Below are 18685 nucleotides of genomic sequence, written 5' to 3'. Positions count from 1 at the left end.
GAAGAGAGACATACTGGGGGTGTGTTTGTGCCCAGAGAAAAGGCCGGGTGAAGACACAGTGAGAGGACTCAGAAGGAGGCAACCCTGCCGACACCTTGATCTTGGAATTCTAGCCTCCAGAACTGTGAGAAGATACATTTCTGTTGTTGCAGCCCTGCCAGCTGGGGTATTTCATCACAGGTGCAGGAGCAGACTACATGGAGGCAGGGAGCCCTTCCATCCTCTGGGGCCTGGATTCCCTCCAGATCATGCACACCAAGGGGTCTCAGTGTCTGCTTATACCTCTCCCAGGATGGGGAGCTTTCTACCTCCCAAGGCAAAATGCTGTTAGAAAGCTCTCCTGCCAGAACAAATTCTCTGCCTGGTAACTCCCAGCCCTGGCTCCCATTCCTCCATAGGAAACCATAGGCAAATTGGTTTTTTCTTCCCTTCTGACACGTCTCCTCGACCAGAGGTTGGCCAAGTCTTCTGTAAAGGGCAAGACTATACCTATTTTCAGCTTTAAGGGCCACCCCGTCTCTGTCACAAGTAATCAACTTTGTTGCAGCACAAATGAAACCATACATGTGTAAATGAATGGTGTGGCTGTGCACCAGTAAAATTTAGTTTATTGACATTGATATTTGAATTTCATTGAGTTTTCACATGTCATGAAATCTTTTTCCCCCCAGTTAAATGCTGTAGAAGCCATTTGGTGGGCTGGATACAGCCCACAGGGCATAATTTGTCAACCCCCAAGTCTATATTTTTAAGCATAGTGATTGAGCCTAAGTATATACCACTTCCTTCCTGTTCCTTAGATGGTCAGTCCCAAGTAGGGAAAAGAACTGTGGGAGGTAGGATGGGGGGGAGGGTGGGCAGGAGGTGTGCATATGGGGTGGGAGGTGGAAAGACAGTAGAGCAGGGTTTCCCAGATACAGGAATCTAGTCTCCCGAGATCAGTTTAGGGCTTCTACTAACAAGGAATCCAAGGAAGAAACCGAAAGAGAAGGGCTCCTTGGCAAGACAAGATTTTTCTCTTCGACCAACAAAAAGAAAACCCGGACAAACAGAATTAAGTGGAGACTTGGATGTCTAGCTTTGCTCTGGGGATGACATGTGGAGATGTCCCCACATAAGGCCGGGGGGGGGGGTGTCCCTGCAAGGGGACCCCTATTTTATGAAAGACTTGTGACCAAGCAGAGTTGGCTGGGATTCAGTGTGCAAATCCCCCTGCCCTTCAAAGAACAAGGTCAAGGCTTCCTAGTGAATCTTGACGATATGGACTGGTCCATTTGGGAGGCCTGTGTATGTATGGGTTTACTGAAAGCGAGGCAGAAACAGAAACAACTTGCTGTTGGGTGCCAGGCACAGGCATGCAGCTGTGATTGGACACTTGCACACGCACAATCTGTGTTGTGTGGTTTCTACAGCATGAGTCACTGTGGGGGCTGGCAAGTGCGATAAATACACACACCACCCTTTTTTCCCCCTTGCAATAGATTAATGAACCTGACCTCCTCCCAGTATTTCAATGAATAAGGATTTGAGGTCAACAGGGAAAGCAGTGGTTTGGTTCTTCCTGGATCGAAATGGCTGCAAATTAAAGCTGGCTTCTAAACAATTCAGGGTGGTGTAGCCAGAGGAGGAGGGCAGGGAGGGGCTGGGCTGGCTACAGTGGAGAGTGAGGAAGGTGATAGCAAAGTCAAGATGTGGGCAAAGGAGAAGATAAGAGCAAATGATGTGGGAACCACAGAGGCCCCAAGGAGTCCTGCTCCATAAGCAGAGGAACCCCAAAGACACAGGGGCTTCTGGAATTTCTCCTTGGGTCCTTCAAGCTCCATTCTTAATCTCGAGCTGGTTTTTTGTGAATAAATGGGAAAAATCAGCCCGGGGAGATGCTCCTGGGCCTTACCAAAGACTCTGGGTGGCCACCTTAGTTAATCCTGGAAACAAGAGAGGCAAGAGGGAGTGGGCTGCAGTTCTGGTGAGAATTCCAGCTTCAGGGAGCTGCCCCTCCCCCCGCCCCTGGCGCAGAGAGGTCCATGACACAGACTGGAGTCCAGGGACGAGAGCAGCCTGGTTCGACTAAAGAGATGGAGACCCAAGCCCTGACCTGGGGGGCGGGTCCGCTGGGTGACTTTCCTGGACAGGGAGGCACCTGGGGCTTGTGCAAACAGGTGTAAATGCCTCCAGAATAGACACGTGATGGGCCCAGGGCCACAGTTACAGATGCCCCCAGAAGAGGGATGTTTAAGAATGGCCCACGTGGGGGCCTGAAGTCACTGGTCCCAGGCAGGTGGGAGCCCTGGGAAGGAATTCAGAAAGGCCTTTGGGGGAGGCACAAGGGTTTCCCTTGGCCGAGGGTCTCCAGAAGTATAACGGGTCTCATCCTTTTTCTCAGTTAGGAAGCAGGCTTGGCCCCCAGGGCCTGAACCATGGGGGGAAAGGGGACCCAAAGTGGGGGATGATTCCTGCGTTGCTGGTCGGACACTGCGTCCGAGCTCAGATAGGGTTTTTGAAGTCTGAGGTCCCCTCTCTGGGAGGGAGATGTCTAGATAAGGTAGTGACCAGAAGAAACCGCGCCTGGGCAGGGCCCAGGAAGTGCAGTGGGACTGTAGGCCCACCCCTGGCATCTTGCCTAGAGGCCCCGCTGTCCTGCTAGTGCCCTGCTGGGGGACAGATTTCCCTTTGATGCCAGGTCAGATGAATGGGGTCGAGGGCTGGGGGAACATAAGACCTTCCCTTGAAAGGTAAGGAATGTGAGACAGAGGCTCTCCCCTCACTCTGCACCTAGAACACCTGCTCCCAGTGTAGTCAGAAAAAGCAGCTGGCCCAGGTGGGGTGCAAGGGTGAGGCATGGAAGGCAGGGGCACTGAGCGAGCACAGACATCAAACGGGGAAGCCACCCTGAGACTCGGCACCTGCTGGAGTGGAGAATGCAGAACCCCTACAGATGGCCGCCCTCCTTGGCTGCCTGATAGGACTTTTTAAGGGTGAAGCGGCAGGGTAGAGATCTTCTAGCAAATAGGATTCTGTGCACATGCCATTTGACCTAACACATACACACACACACACACACACACACACACCCCAGTGACCCGTATCCATCAGTGTGGTGGACAAACTTAGCTGGTGCAAGTGCCAGAGCAGAGGGAGGGGAAAAGAATGTCCTAGAACTTGCCCCTCCCAGAGCCCCAGCTCCCAAGGCTCAGACTTCAGGGGGGTGTCATGGATGAAGGTGAGCTGTAAGGAGCTCCCAGAAGTCATCTTGGCCAGGGAGCCACTGTGCTTTCCAAAGGGCGGGGTAGGTAGGGCCACAAGGAAAAGGGGGACGAGGCTGTCACAGAGCAGGAGAAGGCGGCAGAAACAGGCAAGTGTGCCCCAGAGAGACCCAGAGCGCAAAAGACATGCACTGCAGAGTGATACGCAAAGGTGCCCCAACCTTGCTGGGCTTGGGGTGGGGCCTCTGAGAACAGATTGCAAAGGAACAGGTGAGTCCCCTGCCTGTAGCCTCTTGCTCAGCTCTGCATCCCCTGGTCATCTCTCCAGACAGACACGAAAACAGCCCCGGGGGGGCTAAGGGTGGGGATGGGGCAGGGCTCAGCTCCTGAGCTGGGGCAGCCTGACTCCTGTTTGCCAAGGGGAATGGAGAGCAGATGGCGTCGCGCACGGAGACACACACGCACACAGACTGGTCCCACGAGCCTGCCCGCGTGGGCCTCCCACCCTAGTCTCCATGGCCCAGGGGCTCCACATCCAGCCCGTAGTTCTCTTCTCTACACCGGCCCCTGGGCCTCACTGATCCACTCTGTGTCTCCCTGGCTGGTCCTGGTGAAATCCTAGCTCGGGGTCCCCCCCATGCCCAAGTGAGTGGACATGGGTCTGGGGTGCAGGGAAGCCGCCGGGCTCAGTTGTGCAGCACTCCCAGGCTGGCCGGGGTCGGTACCCTCTGATGGTGAGCCGCTGGCCTCCTGAGCTGGCAGAGGGCAGAGCAGGGGAAGAGAGGTGGCTCGGGTGCTGAGGCAGCTGAGTGCTGTCCCCTTGTCCAGTGGTCACAGCCTGGAGCAGGGAGAGAAGCGAGACAGTGGCAAGAGGTCACGTGGGTACGACAACGCCATCTTTTGTGAATTAGCGCCCTCGAGGAGGGCAAGTGGTTTGAGGTAAGCTGTTTCTGTCCTCTACAAGGAAAGGCAGAGGTCCTGCTTTGTGCCGGGCTCCATGCAAATGCCGCATACACCTGATCTCATTTAAACCTGAGGAGCGCCTGCAAGAAAGGCACATTACATGCTTCCTACAGATGAGACAACTGAGGCTCAGAGAGGTTAGGTGTTTTGCCCAAGGGTGCACAGCCAGGAAGCAGCGGGCTCTTCTTGCTGGAGCATGCAGCCTTTGGACTAGGGTTGGTCACCTGGGTGTGGGCTGGGCTGAGGCCAGGTGGGACAGGAACACCAGCTTGCATGCCATGTGGAGTTGCTGAGAATGCCTGGTAAGGGCTGGAGATACAGGAAGAGGAGGTGAGACCAGGCCCACACCATGGACTCCAGCTAGGAGTGGAGGCTTTGCTGATTACTGTTGAGTTAGGATCTGGGCTGTCAGGGGCAGGTGTGTATGCCCACTCTCCCAGGATGGCTCTAGAAAGAGACCCAGAAGGTACACAGGCAATCTTTGCCTAGAAGGCAGAAGAGCAGAGGAGTCAAGATTGGGGATTTAGGAACCAGATCAACCTGGGTTCCAATACTTGCTCTGCCCCTTATTAGCTGTGCAACCTGTGAGGAGGCACTTAACCTCTCTGTGCCTTGGTTTTCTCATAAGTAAAACAGAGGCAGTACTTCCCCTGAGGGCACCAGACTACTCCTAGCGGGGCTCTGAGGATTCAGTGAGATAATGCAGAGAATGCTTGATATGGTACCTATCACACCTGTGTTTAATAAGTGGTGCCCAGATGATGGAGATCAGGTGGTCATGGTGATGATTTAAACCAGAGCCGTGCATCACATACACAATGCTACACAAAAGAACTGGAAGCAGGGACCTGGACAGATGCTTATATACCAATGTTCACAGCCGAGTTATTCACAACAGCCAAAAGGTGCAAACAAACTAAGCGTCTATCAACAGATTCATGGACAGAACGTAGTATGGTGTATACATACGATGGACTATCACTCAGTCATAAGAAAAACAATGGTCTAACATATGCTACAATGTGGATGAAGCTTGAAAAACATGCTGAGCAAAAGAAGCCAAACACAAAAGGACAAATGTTGTATGTGTCCACTTATATGAGGTGTCTAGAATAGGGAAATTCATAGAGACAGAGCATGGATGAGAGATTAGGTGCTGGGGAGAGGAGGGACTGGGGAGTTATTGCTAAACAGTTACAGAGTTTCTGTTCGGGGTGACGTAAAATTTTAGGAAATAGTGGTGATGATTGCACAACACTGTGAAAGCAATTAATACCAATGAACTGTACATTTAAAATGGCTAAAATGGCAAATTTAAAAATTATTTTCTTTTTTGGGCCACACCTGCAGCATATGGAGGTTGCCAGGCTAAGGGTTGAATCGGAGCTTGGAGCTACAGCTACCGGCATATGCCACAGCCACAGCAACACCAGATCCAAGCCAGTCTGCGACCTACACCACAGCTCATGGCAATGTCAGATCCTTAACCCACTGAGTGAGGCCAGGGATTGAACCTGCAACCTCATGGTTCCTAGTCGGATTTGTTTCGGCTGAGCCATGACGGGAACTCCTAAAAAATTATTTTCTATATACAAAACCAAAATTTTCCACTTTAGCCATATATTATATATATATATATATAAAACCACATTTAAAAAATAATTTAATATACCCACACCCACTGAGTTGAACATTTTAACTTCAGGTATCACATGATACGTGAACTACATTTCAACAAAGCTGTTTTTTTAAAAAAAGAAATACCATGCAACATACGTAGTTATCAATTTTCTAGTCATATTGCAAAAAGTATTAAAAAAAATTTTTTTTTTTTAAAGGGCCGCACATGTAGATATGGAAATTCCCAGGCTAGGAGTCGAACCGTAGCTGCAGCTGCCGGTCTACACCACAGCCACAGCAAAGTGGGATCCAAGCCTCATCTGTGACCTACACCACAGCTCACAGCAATGTCGGATCCTTAACCCACTGAGCAAGGCCAGGGATCGAACCCATGTCCTCACAGATACTAGTTGGGTTCATAACCCACCAAGCCACAATGGGAACTCCTTGAAATCAACCTTAATAGCATATTTTAAAACCCAATATATCCTACATTATAATTTTAATATGAAACCAATTCTGCATATATTACATAATAAATTACATTACATTCTTTTTTTTATCTTAAGTCTTGGAAATTTCGTGTCAGATTTTAGACTCAAAGCACATCTCAATCTAGACTCATCCTATTTCAAGTGTGCAACAGCCACACACAGTGAGAGGCTGTTACTGGACAACACAGGTCCAAAGCGTGGTCCATGGACCAGCAGCATCAGCATCGCCTTGGAGTTTGTTGGAAATGCAAGATCTCAGGCCCCACCCCAGACATAGAGAATAAGAATCTGCATTTTAACATAGTCCTTCGGTGATGGGAAAGGATGTTAAGTTTTGAAATGCACTGCTCTGGAATGCTGGCTTGCCCCAGCTTTGCCTCCAACTTAACCATGTGCTAAGCCATACTGGGATTCTAGAAACATTAGCTCCTTTGATGTGAGCCACTGGAGGGGCGAACCCAAGACCACAGAGGTGAGTTTCAGGCTAGCTTCTCACCTCCTTGGAACATGCCAGCTGCAGCTGAGACCCCTCGGTCAGTCCCCTCTGTAGATTACAAGCCCTCCCCTAATCCACTGTTGACCCAGGTGGTTTCTGAAAGGATCACACTACCAGAGTGACCATCTCAAGGCCAGATAAGCATGAGTGAAGAGTCCACAGGAGCTGATGTTGTGGGGAGAGCAAACGTTGGACTAGGGAGTTGGAGCTTGACCTCTGTCCCCAGCTTTGTCACCAGCACCCCACAAAGATCTGGGTGAATTGCTGGATGTCTCCAAGCCACAGTTTCTCCATGTGTAAAAGAAGGAGTTTGGATATATCTGAAATGGTCAGTGAAAGCATCTATGCACTGATTCTAAATAACTGCTGATGAGTACCACCAAGGGATGACAAATGTATTGTGGTCAATTAGTCCTGTCTACCATGGGTACAGGAATAGGGCACAGTTGCCTCACATACTATTATCCCTGAAGTAGGTACTCCCCAGGGCATTTTGACTTTGATGAACAGCTGACATATGGGGGCTTGGTGAGCTCAGGATGCCACCTTACCACGTGATGCTCATATTCACTGGAGCATCAACCTTCACAGGAAGAGGAAATGTCACCATGGCAGCCATAGGGATCAGACTCTGTGCCTTCTAGGACCTCTATGACCCAAATCCCAAGAGAGACTCCCCTGAACAGAAACCCAGTGGGAAAGGTGGTGGCTAGGAGAGGGAGGTAGGTATACACAAAGGAGATGGTTGGCAGAAGAGCTGAAGAGGGGAGCAAAAAAGTGACAAAGGTCCTGGGACAAGGGCAGTGGGGAGAGCCACTAAGGGGGAGCACCTACTCTGCAGACTTCCAGAAATGTCCAGGGTGAGACAGGCGGCGGTTTCGCTTTGGCAGTTTCTCTAGCATGTCCATGAGCTTGGTGAAGGTAGGTCTCTCTTCTTGTTCAAAGGCCCAGCAGAAGAGAAGTATATCCTAGAAGTAACCAATATAGTGACTTAACATAAATAGTTACTTCTTGATTACTCTGTGGCCCCTCATTGGATCTATTTGTCTACCCATTTGTTCCACTTTCAGATTCCCCCCTCATCATCCATTCATCCATCCCATCCATGCATCCATCTGTCCACCAATCCATCTATCCATCCACCCACCATGCATTCATCCATCTACCCATCTCAGTTCATCCTTCCTCCGTTATCCATATATCCATCCATCCATCCACTCATCTATTTTTTGAGCCTATACAACAAATTAGGTAAATCATATTCTAGAAGGTCTGGGATACACTGAAATCAATTAATGCTCCCCAAGGAGTTTCTCAAAAGGGAGGGAGAAAAGGGAATCTTGAGACTTCTAACCAAATCCTAATACTATAAGCACTCCTCAACATCTCAGAGGGGAAAATTTCTCTTAGTAATTGCCTTATCTGAGAAAGGAAATCTAGAGACAGGTGATCCTTAAAAACATACCAGATAATTACTGCTTCTCTGACTCATTTATCTTGTGATCAGAAGAGGACTCTTCCTAATGTGTTTCAGAGGATGATTATTTAATGATGATTTATACTCAGGCTTCTCTGTTTCTGTGTATCTTATTTTGAGTTGGGCGATGCCTTAAAATTTTAATGTGGATTCAAATGAAATTAGATATTTTAATGTTTATCTTTTAAAAATAACAGAAACAGAGGGATTCCCTGGTTCTACCGGACCCAGCAATCCATTGTTAGGCAAAATCTGGCCGCATATTACTGTGCCCTGATGGTAGGAACCTGAATTGCAGGCATAGCTCAAAAGCTTCTCCTTCGAAGCTCCAAATCATCATCTGACAAGGCTGTGGGCCATGCTTTTCATCACCCTCTGGAAAGCATTTGTCACCTTAACGTGCAGGAAAAAGAAGGCCTAGACCTGTGTCTGCTTCTCCCCTTGTCTTTCAAAGCCAGCACTCTCCTGGGACTTACCGAGATTTCTTTTCCCATGCCGATCTGGCTGAGGTTGGGTTTCATGCCTGTGCCCATTTGCCAGATTATTGCCTCTGCTGGCTGGGTCTTAAAAGGCCACTCTCTGGCATGGAGCTCATACCAGATTGTCCTGTGGGCAGACATTGTGAAAGGGTGCGATATGTCATTTGCAACTCTGTATCCCCTCTCTAACACACCCCCTCCCTAACCACCAGTCACTCTGCCACCCTGAAGTCTTCTTCACAGGACTAGTGTTTTGCTACCTAAGATGTACTTAAAGCTTCCCCAATGTCTTAAAAGTCATGCTTATTCCAGGATATCTTCTCTGGTGCCTGAGTCAAGATGATCAAAAGCTGGAACCTAAACACTTTAATGCAATGCGCCCCAGGTCTTTGATCCCACATTTGTAATTTTAGGAAACTATTGTAAGGGGGAAATTAGGGATATAGGTAAAACTTTATTTACAAGGGTTTTCTACACACCATTATATAAAGCATTGAAAAAAAGGAACAATAACACAGTTGCTCACTAACAAGAACTGATTAAAAGTATTATGGTAAATCCATAAAATGAAATGGAATACTATATTATTATTACTATAATATTTCGAAGAAATTTTGCTGACATAAAAATGCTCAACATATAACTTCAAGTAAAAATAGTTACATACAAAACTGTATATAAGATATGTAACACCTTTGAAAACCATTATGTATGTATGGACAAGAGAATAAGAGCAACACAGAAAAATATTAACAATGGCTAACTCTCAGTGATAGAAAGCATCATTTTTTTTTCCTATTTGTGTTTTCACTCCCGTGAAAAACTGGAAAGAAAAAAAAAGATCTGAGGGTCAAATGACCTTGAGTTCATGTCCTGATTCTATTCTGTGCTAGTGGTAGATCACTGGGTAGTCTGCATCCCTTCCGAGTCCAGGTTTCCTTACCCACCAAATGAGAATGATGATAAAATTGCAGTGGAAGAATGTTTATCAGGGATGCCAAATGCCAGAACAACTTGATGCTGGAATTAATACTAGAGGGACTGACTATGTTGTCTGTTTCAGAAATCATGACAGTGTAATGATGGAAGATATTGTTTAGAGCGGAGCAGAGCCTGTGGGGATGGATGGGGGGATGGGCTGGGCACTGAGTAAGTGATGCTGGGAGATGTGGGCAGCAGTGAGGTCTAAGCGGGTGCCATGGGGGTGTTCACAAGGTGTTGGGGTGTCACTGAGCTGTACCATGGGGATAGGTCTCAATTCACTGAGAAGATTCCCCAACTCAGGGGTTATCTGAAACAATCCGAAATGATCTTTCTTCTAATCTAGATAATTTATGTAAATTTGTGTTAAAGAACACAAAGCATTTGGTTATCCCCCCCCTTTTTTTTAATGGCTGCACCTGCAACATATGGAAGTTTCTGGGCTAGGGGTCAAATCAGAGCTGCAGCTGAGACCTATGCCACAGCCACGGCAACACTGCATCTGAGGCACATCTGTAACCTATGCTGTAGACTGTGACAATGCCTGATCCTTAGCCCAATGAGCAAGGCCAGAGATGGAACCTCCATCCTCAGAGACTACACTGGGTTCTTAACCCACTGAACCACAACGGGAACTCTGGTTATCCTTTTTACTGATAGAGGACTGTATCAATCCGGCTATTTCTAGGGGTCCACCTTTCAGTTAGCATCTTCTCTCCCCTGCCAACTTCATCCCTCTGGATGCCGCTCAGGTGTCGGAATGTTGAGTTAGATGATCAGGAAGTTCTCAAGGTGCTGGATTTATCATCATAATAGACAATAACATTGGGTTTTCACTCGGTGCTAGACATTAGGCTCTCTGCCTTTATTATGATTATGGGGGAGGTGCAATAAGCATGCCTTTTTATTCTGGTGCTTTGATAGCCAGGTCCTTGCAGACCCTGGAGGGACTGCCCTTCCCAGGGCTAGCCAATTCCTAGAGATAGTAAAGGACTGATCTGTAAGTGTGCTTTAATTTTTTTATTTTTTATTTTTTTTGGTCTTTTGTCTTTTTAGGGCCACAGCATATGGAGGTTCCCAGGCTAGGGGTCTGATTGGAGCTGTAGCCACCGGCCTACACCACAGCTACAGCAACTCAAGACCTGAGCCGTGTCTGTGACCCACACCACAGTTCATGGCAATGCTGGATCCTTAACCCACTGAGCAAGGCCAGGGATCGAACCCGCAACCTCACGGTTCCTAGTCGGATTCATTTCCCCTGGGCCATGATGAGAACGCCTAAGTGTGCTTTTAAACAAGCAAACTAACCAATCCAAAGCCCTCCCCCCATCTCCTCTATCAGGCCCTCACATTCAAAGCCAATATTCCCCTGCCCTACCCAGGACAGCCCCCATATCCCAGAGCCCATTGAAATTAGTCAAACAAGCCAGTCCTAAGCCTGCTTACCCCGCCTTTCCCATTGCTTCCTGCAGAAACCATCCTAAAGGCTCTTGCCCACATCTTCTTCCTGCTCCTTCTGCCTCCTGACTGACCCTGGTGCCTCCCCATGTGGCCCTCCCTCCTTTGGGGAACTGTGAACAACAACCTATCTTTCCAATGGCAGTGGTTTCCTGATCTACTGGCCTCATTATACCCAAATAATAATCAAACTTATGTTTAAAGCAAGAAGTGCTATTATCAGCTCCATTTTACAGATGGGGAAACTGAGGCTCCAGAAGGCTATCTTACTCGGGTTGCACAGCAAAATAAGAGGTGTAGCCAGAGTTGAAGCCTCCTGACTATAGAATTAGACCATTGGCCATTATGCTACACTGGAAACCTACATTCCATCCTATTTGAGAGCACTTTATAATTGGGGCAGAGACTATTTGAGAAGGCAACCTTATAAGTGATGGTTGGAGCTTGGTGAAGAAGCATAGAATATAGACACCACTCAAGTGAATGGGGGAAGGGAGCCTATCTGGAGCTTGGCCCTGTGCTGGGTGCCTTATAGGTGTTTTCCCATTCAATCCTTAGAACATCTCAACAGACTTTACTGTCTTTGATTTATGGCTGAGAGAAGTAGGGCTTTGAGTGATGAACTGACACTCAAGCACCTGGAGTCTCTGTGGTTAAAAGCTCAACTGTGGAGGCAGGATGTCCTAAGCTTGACTTCCTGCTCCCCTGCCAGTTACTATAAGGCAAGTCACTGACTCACTCGGAATCTCAGTTTCCTCATCTGCCAGTTGGGAACAATGGTTCCTGCTTCAAAGTGTGCTTCTGAAGATATCCTAAGACAGTGCCCATACTAAGCTTGACGTGGTGCTAAATACACTTTTAAAAGTCCCTTTTTGTTCCAAGTCATGCCCCAGCATGATGTTCCCAAGCAACAAGATGCACCTAATTGGCAGGAAACCAAGAGCACCAGGTCCCTCGGAATTCATCAGTGTCATGAATAAAAGCCTCATTAAAACTTCCTTTCAAACCTAACTTTTAAGAGAAACTGGCTTCAAGGGGAAAAAAAATTGCTAAAGATGAAAACTCCAGTGGAAAATCAATTACTTACTTTGGTACATTTTGTTAATTACGTTCTTTTTTCTTTTGCTAAATTGATACTAAGATATACCAACTTAATTATTGCAATTTGGCTTTCAGATAACAATATCTAACTAGATAAAGATTTGAACATAAACTAATCAGGGCAAATGACATCCTCTAAAGGGATCTAAGTGACAAATGTGAGAATCCTGATGTACCAGCAAACATCGCCCCCACCCAACCCCAGCTTTATAAAGAGGATGCAGTGAGCATACTTTGCCATGGAAGATGGTCTCTGTAACTTCTCTTGGTGGTGCTAAATCCAACTGCAAGTATCTGAAGGCCTCCAAATTTCCCAAACAGCTTCCCCAGTGTTATCTCTGTCAGCCCTTGCAAACACCCCACGGTCAAGGTAAGGCAAGGATTAGCATGGCCATCTGGGGGACAGGAGCACAGAAGCCTTCCTGGTGCAGCTTCTCAGAGTGCCTTGATCTGCATCTTAGGGCTGTTCCCTGGACCGTCCCTCCTCTGCACTTTTTCCCCCCCTGCTTTTTGCTTCTTATGGCCACACCTGTGGCTTATGGAAGTTCCCAGGCTGGGGGCTGAATCAGAGCTGCAGCTGCTGGCCTACGCCACAGCCAGAGCAATGCCAGATCCAAACCATATCTGAGACCTACACTGCAGCTCACTGCAACGCTGGATCCTTAACTCACTGAGCAAGGCCAGGGATTGAACCCGCATCCTCACAGACACTGTGTTGTGTTCTTAACCCACTGAGCCACAATAGGAACGCCCCTCTTCTGTACTTTCAAGGACATCACATTCTTATCCCAGGCTGCAGTTCCTATTTCTTTGCTGACAAGTCCTCAATGCTTCTTTCCCTAACTTAAAACATAGATTCAGTTGCAACTGGCTGTCCATCTCCAAGGCAGCTCAAACTCACAGTGTCCACACCTGCTCTCTCTCTTTGCCTTCCTTGTACGCCACAACCCTGTCCATCTCTAGTAGGGGTGGAGAGCAGGGTCTCTACTTGGTAAAGGACACTACCCTCTACCCAGCTGCTTCAGGTAGTTGTCTGGCACCACCCACATTTCAAACAACAATAAAGCACTATCACTTTCACCCCCAAAATGCTGCTTTTTTATGTCCCATTCCAGCACTCACACCCACTGGTAGTGATTGAGCAGAGAACCTCAGCATCTCCCCCTGGACTGGTCATCTGGCCCCAGTCTTGTCCTTCTCCTTTCTATTTCTGACACAGTTGTAATTGTTCTCAAGCTCAAAGTGTGATGTGACTTCTTAATAACCATCAGTGGCTCCCTGGTGCTCTGTAGAAGAGCTCCTTAACTCTGCCTCTAAGTCTCTGTAAGAGTGCCTTCTTTCCTCTCTAGCCTCTCATCTCACCACCCTAGACTCATTTTTCTGATTCTCCATCCATCAGCTTCCTTTCTTCCCCTCCTCACTCCCCCCCATGTTTCTCCATTGTGGGCAATTTGTTCTCTTTCACATGTCCCTTCTATCTGGAACACTTTGCCTTACCCTCACCTGGACTACTTATACTCAATCTTTAACATAGGTTCCTCCTGCAAGAGTCACCTCCTTCAGGAAGCCCTTTCTGATCTCCCAGGCTTGGATTTAGTTCCTTCTTTTTTTCCTACAGTCCTGTGTTTATCCTCAGCATAGCATTTGTCATTGAACTTTGCAAAAAAAAAGCTGTTTCCTTGTTTGTCTTCCACTATATCAGAAAGAATAGGGACCTTTGGTGGTTTGAAAACGTCCACAAATTGATATGCCCTCTTGTAAAAGGTGGAGTGGAATTCCCCTCTGCTTGATTTACTGACTTGCTTCTGACAAATAGAATGTGGTAACAGTGACAACACAGTTTCTGGGACTAGGTTGCAAAAGCAATGCAGCTTCTTGCCATTATGCTGTGAGGTCACTCAAGCAGCCTTTGGAAGGGCCTGTGTGGTGAGGAACTGAGGCCTCCTGCCAACAGCCATGTGAATGGTCCACCTCGGAAATGGATCCTCAGCTGGTCAAAGCTTCAAATGAGAGTGTATCCCTGGCCAACATCTTGACTGCAACCTCATGTGAGATCCTAAGCCAGCTTAGAACCATTCAGGTAGGCCACTCCCAAATTCCTGGCCACAGAAACTTGAGAAAATCAATGTCATGTTAAGCCACCATGTTTTTGTTAATTTGTTAATAACAGGCACCCAGTAAATAGCTATCACATGAATGAATGAGTCAGGTAACCTGCTGTGGTCACATAATCAGTTAGAAACCAGGCATGATATTTGTCTTTCTCTTTCTGACTTACTTCACTCAGTATGAGTCTCTAGTTCCATCGATGTTGCTGCAAATGGCATTATTCTTTTTTATGGCTGAGTAGTATTCTGTTGTGTATATATACCACATCTTACCAATCCAATCATCTGTAGATGGACATTTGGGTTGTTTCCATGCCTTGGCTACTGTGGATAGTGCTGCAATGAACATGCCAGTGCATGTGTCTTTTTTAAGGAAAGTTTTGTCCAGACATATGCCCAAGAGTGGGACTGAGAAAAAAGACTGTATACATGTATGTGCAACTGGGTCACCACACTGTACAGTAGAAAAAAAAATGTATTGGGGAAATAAAAAAAATAAAATAAAATGAAAAGGAAGAGTTAAAAAAAAAAAAGAAACCAGGCATGAAGGTTTGCTAGGGTCACTCTTTCTACTACAGGCCGCTCAGATCGCCCCAATTTCACCCAGAAATCCAGTCACCTTTGTCCCCACAGACAGGTGCCTGGCCCCTTCCAAAAGCACTAATGGAATGCTGGGGAAGTTCCCCTCTGCCCAGGCTGGGGCTCTCGAAGACCAGGGTGGGCCACCTACCCGAGCGCAAAGACATCTGAGTGTTTGGAGAAGGGGAGCTTGTCTTCCTCTGTGTCGGGGGAAAGCTGGCGGATGATCTCCGGGGCCAAGTGGCACAGCCAGCCATTCTGGATACGCAGCTTGTCATCACGCCTAGAGAAGCAAAGCACGGAGTGAGCCCTGTTGCTCAGACTAAGGAGCACCAGTCCCCTAGCACTGACCCCAAGTCCCTGGACCACCTCTGCCTTCTTGTGTTCCTCCTCACTCTGTCCCCATCAGATACTGCCTGACCTTGTACTTGAGGGCAAGACTCAGTGGGAGGCCCAGGGAAGGCTGTTCTGGAGAGAGACACTCAACACCCAAACCATCATTGTGTCCCTTTGCCTCTGAGAAGCCCTGTTCTCCATCTTCATTTAACAAATACAGCTGTTTCTTGTTATTCATGGTAACTGTGTTCTCTCTAAAGTCTCAGTAAACACTGAATTAGTGAATACGGAGTTATTGCCCCTGGAAGAAACATATATACACATACACATATGCGTGCATCTCACATAGATTTTACTCTTAAATCCTAACAAAAACTCATCCTAGCCTATTTTATTTTACACAAGAGAAAATGAGGCTCAGAAATATTAAGTGACTTGCTTGAGGTTGCCTCATTACCAGGGGGCAGAACTGCACAACCTATCCAACTGGCCCCAGAGCTGGAGCTTCTTGTCCTGCACCACCCTGTCCCATCTCCATCCCTTGCTTGTCTGAGTGACAGGTGAAACAAGGATGCACAGCATCTTCTTGTTGGACTTCAGCTGGGAACATGTGCATCAACTGAGACAAAATTTTCACCTCCCTGTCCATGCCCACGAATGACTGTGAATGTGCCATGAGTATTGATTTGGGGGTTGCAAATACATTTTAGTGAGCAGGTAAATTCACAAATATGGAATCCGTGAATAATGAGGATTGGCTGTATTTATGAGCACCTACTATGCCTAGGCTCTGTTCTCAGCATTGGAAATATTAGCAGTGAACAAGACTGACAAAGTCCCTGTCTTCCTGGAACTTGCACTTTTTAGTAAGGGAAAGTGATGACAAGTAAATTAAATAAATAGGGAAAATTAAAATAGGAGACTGTGTTAAAGATAAGAGGGCACTTACTTTAGGTAAAAAGTGAGCTAAGACTTTCATGACATAAAGGATCCAGCCATAAGAACAAGGGGAAGAATATTCTAGGCAGAAGGGAAGTTAGGACAAAGGCCCAAGGCAGGCCCTTTTTGGGGTGTTCTAGAAAGCTAAAGAATATCAGTGTAGTTGGGACACATCATGCTACCCCATCTATCTATTAAATTGTACATAACAAACCCCTTGTTGATGGGTCTTTGGTGGTTCCCCCTCTCCTCATTATAAACAAAGCTGCAATGGATATCCTTGAATAGATATGGTGAATCTATCTCTTCATCCACATCTGTGATTATTCCTTAGGAGAAATTCTTAGAAGAGAAAGGATGCTGGCTTCCTTCTTCATGTTGTAAGTCTTTCGCGAGTACAGAGCTACCTATTGGAGCCTTAAATTTGAACTCCTGCAAGGTTTCCACTGATTCAAGATTCCAATGAAAGGGGCCAGTTACACAGGGAGAGTGGGATGTGTATTGCAAACCATCAAGAGTGACATCATGAAAGAAATAGAAATATATTCCATGTTCATGGATTGGAAAAATCAATATTGTAAAAATGGCCGTACTACCCAAAGCAATCTACAGGTTCAATGCAATCCCTATGACATTTTTTTTTTTACAGAACTAGAATAAACAATCCAAAAATTTATATGGAACAACAAAAGACCCAGAATTGCCAAAGCAATCCTGAGAAACAAAAACCAAGCAGGGGGCATAACTTTTCCAGACTTCAAGAAATATTACAAAGTCACAGTCATCAAAACAGTGTGGTACTGGTATCAAAACAGACAGAAAGACCAATGGAACAGAATAGAGAACCCGGAAATAAACCCTGATACCTATGGTCAATTAATCTTTGACAAAGGAGGCAAGAACATAAAATGGGAAAAAGAAAGTCTATTCAGCAAGCATTGCTGGGAAACCTGGACAGCTGCATGCAAAGCAATGAAACTAGAACACACCCTCACACCATGCACAAAAGTAAACTCAAAATGGCTGAAAGACTTAAATATAACACAGGACACCATCAAACTCCTAGAAGAGAACATAGGCAAAACACTCTCTGACATCAACATCATGAATATTTTCTCAGGTCAGTCTCCCAAAGCAATAGAAATAAGAGCAAAAATAAACCAGTGGGATCTAATCAAACTGACAAGCTTTTGCACAACAAAGGAAACCCAAAAGAAAACAAAAAGACAACTTACAGAATGGGAGAAAATAGTGTCAAATGATACAACAGACAAGGGCTTAATCTCTAGAATATATAAGCAACTTATACAACTCAACAGCAAAAAAGCCAATCAACCAATGGAAAAATGGGCAAAAGACCTGAAGAGACCATTCTCCAAGGAAGATATACAGATGGCCAACAAACACATGAAAAAATGCTCAACATTGCTGATTGTAAGAGAAATGCAAATCAAAAGTACCATGAGATACCACCTCACACCAGTCAGAATGGCCATCATTAACAAGCCCACAAATAACAAGTGCTGGAGGGGCTGTGGAGAAAAGGGAACCCTCCTGCACTGTTGGTGGGAATGGAAACTGGTACAGCCACTATGGAGAACAGTTTGGAGATACCTTAGAAACCTATACATAGAACTTCCATATGACCCCACAATCCCACTCTTGGGCATCTATCCGGACAAAACTCTACTTAAAAGAGACACATGCACCCGCATGTTCACTGCAGCACTATTCACAATAGTCAAGATATGGAAACAACCCAAATGTCCATCAACAGATGATTGGATTAGGAAGATGTGGTATATATACACAATGGACTACTACTCAGCCATAAAGAAGAATGACATAATGCCATTTGCAGCAACATGGATGGAACTAGAGACTCTCATATTGAGTGAAATGAGCCAGAAAGACAAAGACAAATACCACATGATATCCCTTATAACTGGAATCTAATATCCAGCACAAATGAACATCTCCTTAGAAAAGAAAATCAGGGACTTGGAGAATAGACTTGTGGCTGCCCAACGGGAGAGGGAAGGAGTGGGAGGGATTGGGAGCTTGGGCTTATCAGACACAAGTTAGAACAGCTTTACAAGGAGGTCCTGCTGAATAGCATTGAGAACTATGTCTAGAAACTCATACTGCAACAGAACAAAGGGTGGGGGAAAAAATGTATACATGTAAGAGTAACTTGATCCCCATGCTGTACAGCGGGAAAAAATAAAATAAAATAAAATAATTAAAAAAAAAGAGTGACATCGTGAAGGACCAGATCCTCTACCATGTGGGGGGGACCTTCTGGGAACCTGGGGATGGCTGGATTTTACAGACTTTCTAGCGTAAGCTTTGAGTTAGGTAAACTGTGATGCACTGCTCACTTAACTGCACTCATACTTATCCCACACTCATGATTCTTGCTCTATTTGAACACCTTCTTGAGCGTGCTGT

The 18685-nt window shown here is 46.4% G+C and overlaps 1 protein-coding gene across 4 annotated transcripts in view; it reads right to left on the bottom strand.

Moving 5' to 3' along the window:
* Nucleotides 1–569: 569 nt before the first annotated feature.
* Nucleotides 570–18685, bottom strand: part of KSR2 (kinase suppressor of ras 2) — a 414955-nt gene continuing 396839 nt past the window's right edge. For 2 of the 4 annotated variants that reach the window (XM_021073978.2, XM_084994175.1), the window contains exons 17-20: nt 15111–15242; nt 8730–8859; nt 7611–7744; nt 570–4041 (exon numbers count right to left, since the gene is read on the bottom strand). In XM_021073978.2, the coding sequence (XP_020929637.1) occupies nt 4035–4041; nt 7611–7744; nt 8730–8859; nt 15111–15242 (403 nt within the window). In that variant the 3' untranslated portion in view covers nt 570–4034. Of the gene's footprint in view, nt 4042–7606; nt 7745–8729; nt 8860–15110; nt 15243–18685 lie in introns of those variants that run through there. The other 2 variants (XM_084994177.1, XM_084994176.1) reach the window with 1 other exon arrangement.

Source organism: Sus scrofa, chromosome 14 (assembly GCF_054392235.1).
Source record: "Sus scrofa isolate SSC_HxYL_T2T_F1_AM1 chromosome 14, Sscrofa_HxYL_maternal_Yorkshire_Landrace_v2.0, whole genome shotgun sequence".
In the NCBI taxonomy this organism is placed as follows: Eukaryota; Metazoa; Chordata; class Mammalia; order Artiodactyla; family Suidae; genus Sus; species Sus scrofa.
This window is presented reverse-complemented; position numbering and strand designations above follow the sequence as displayed.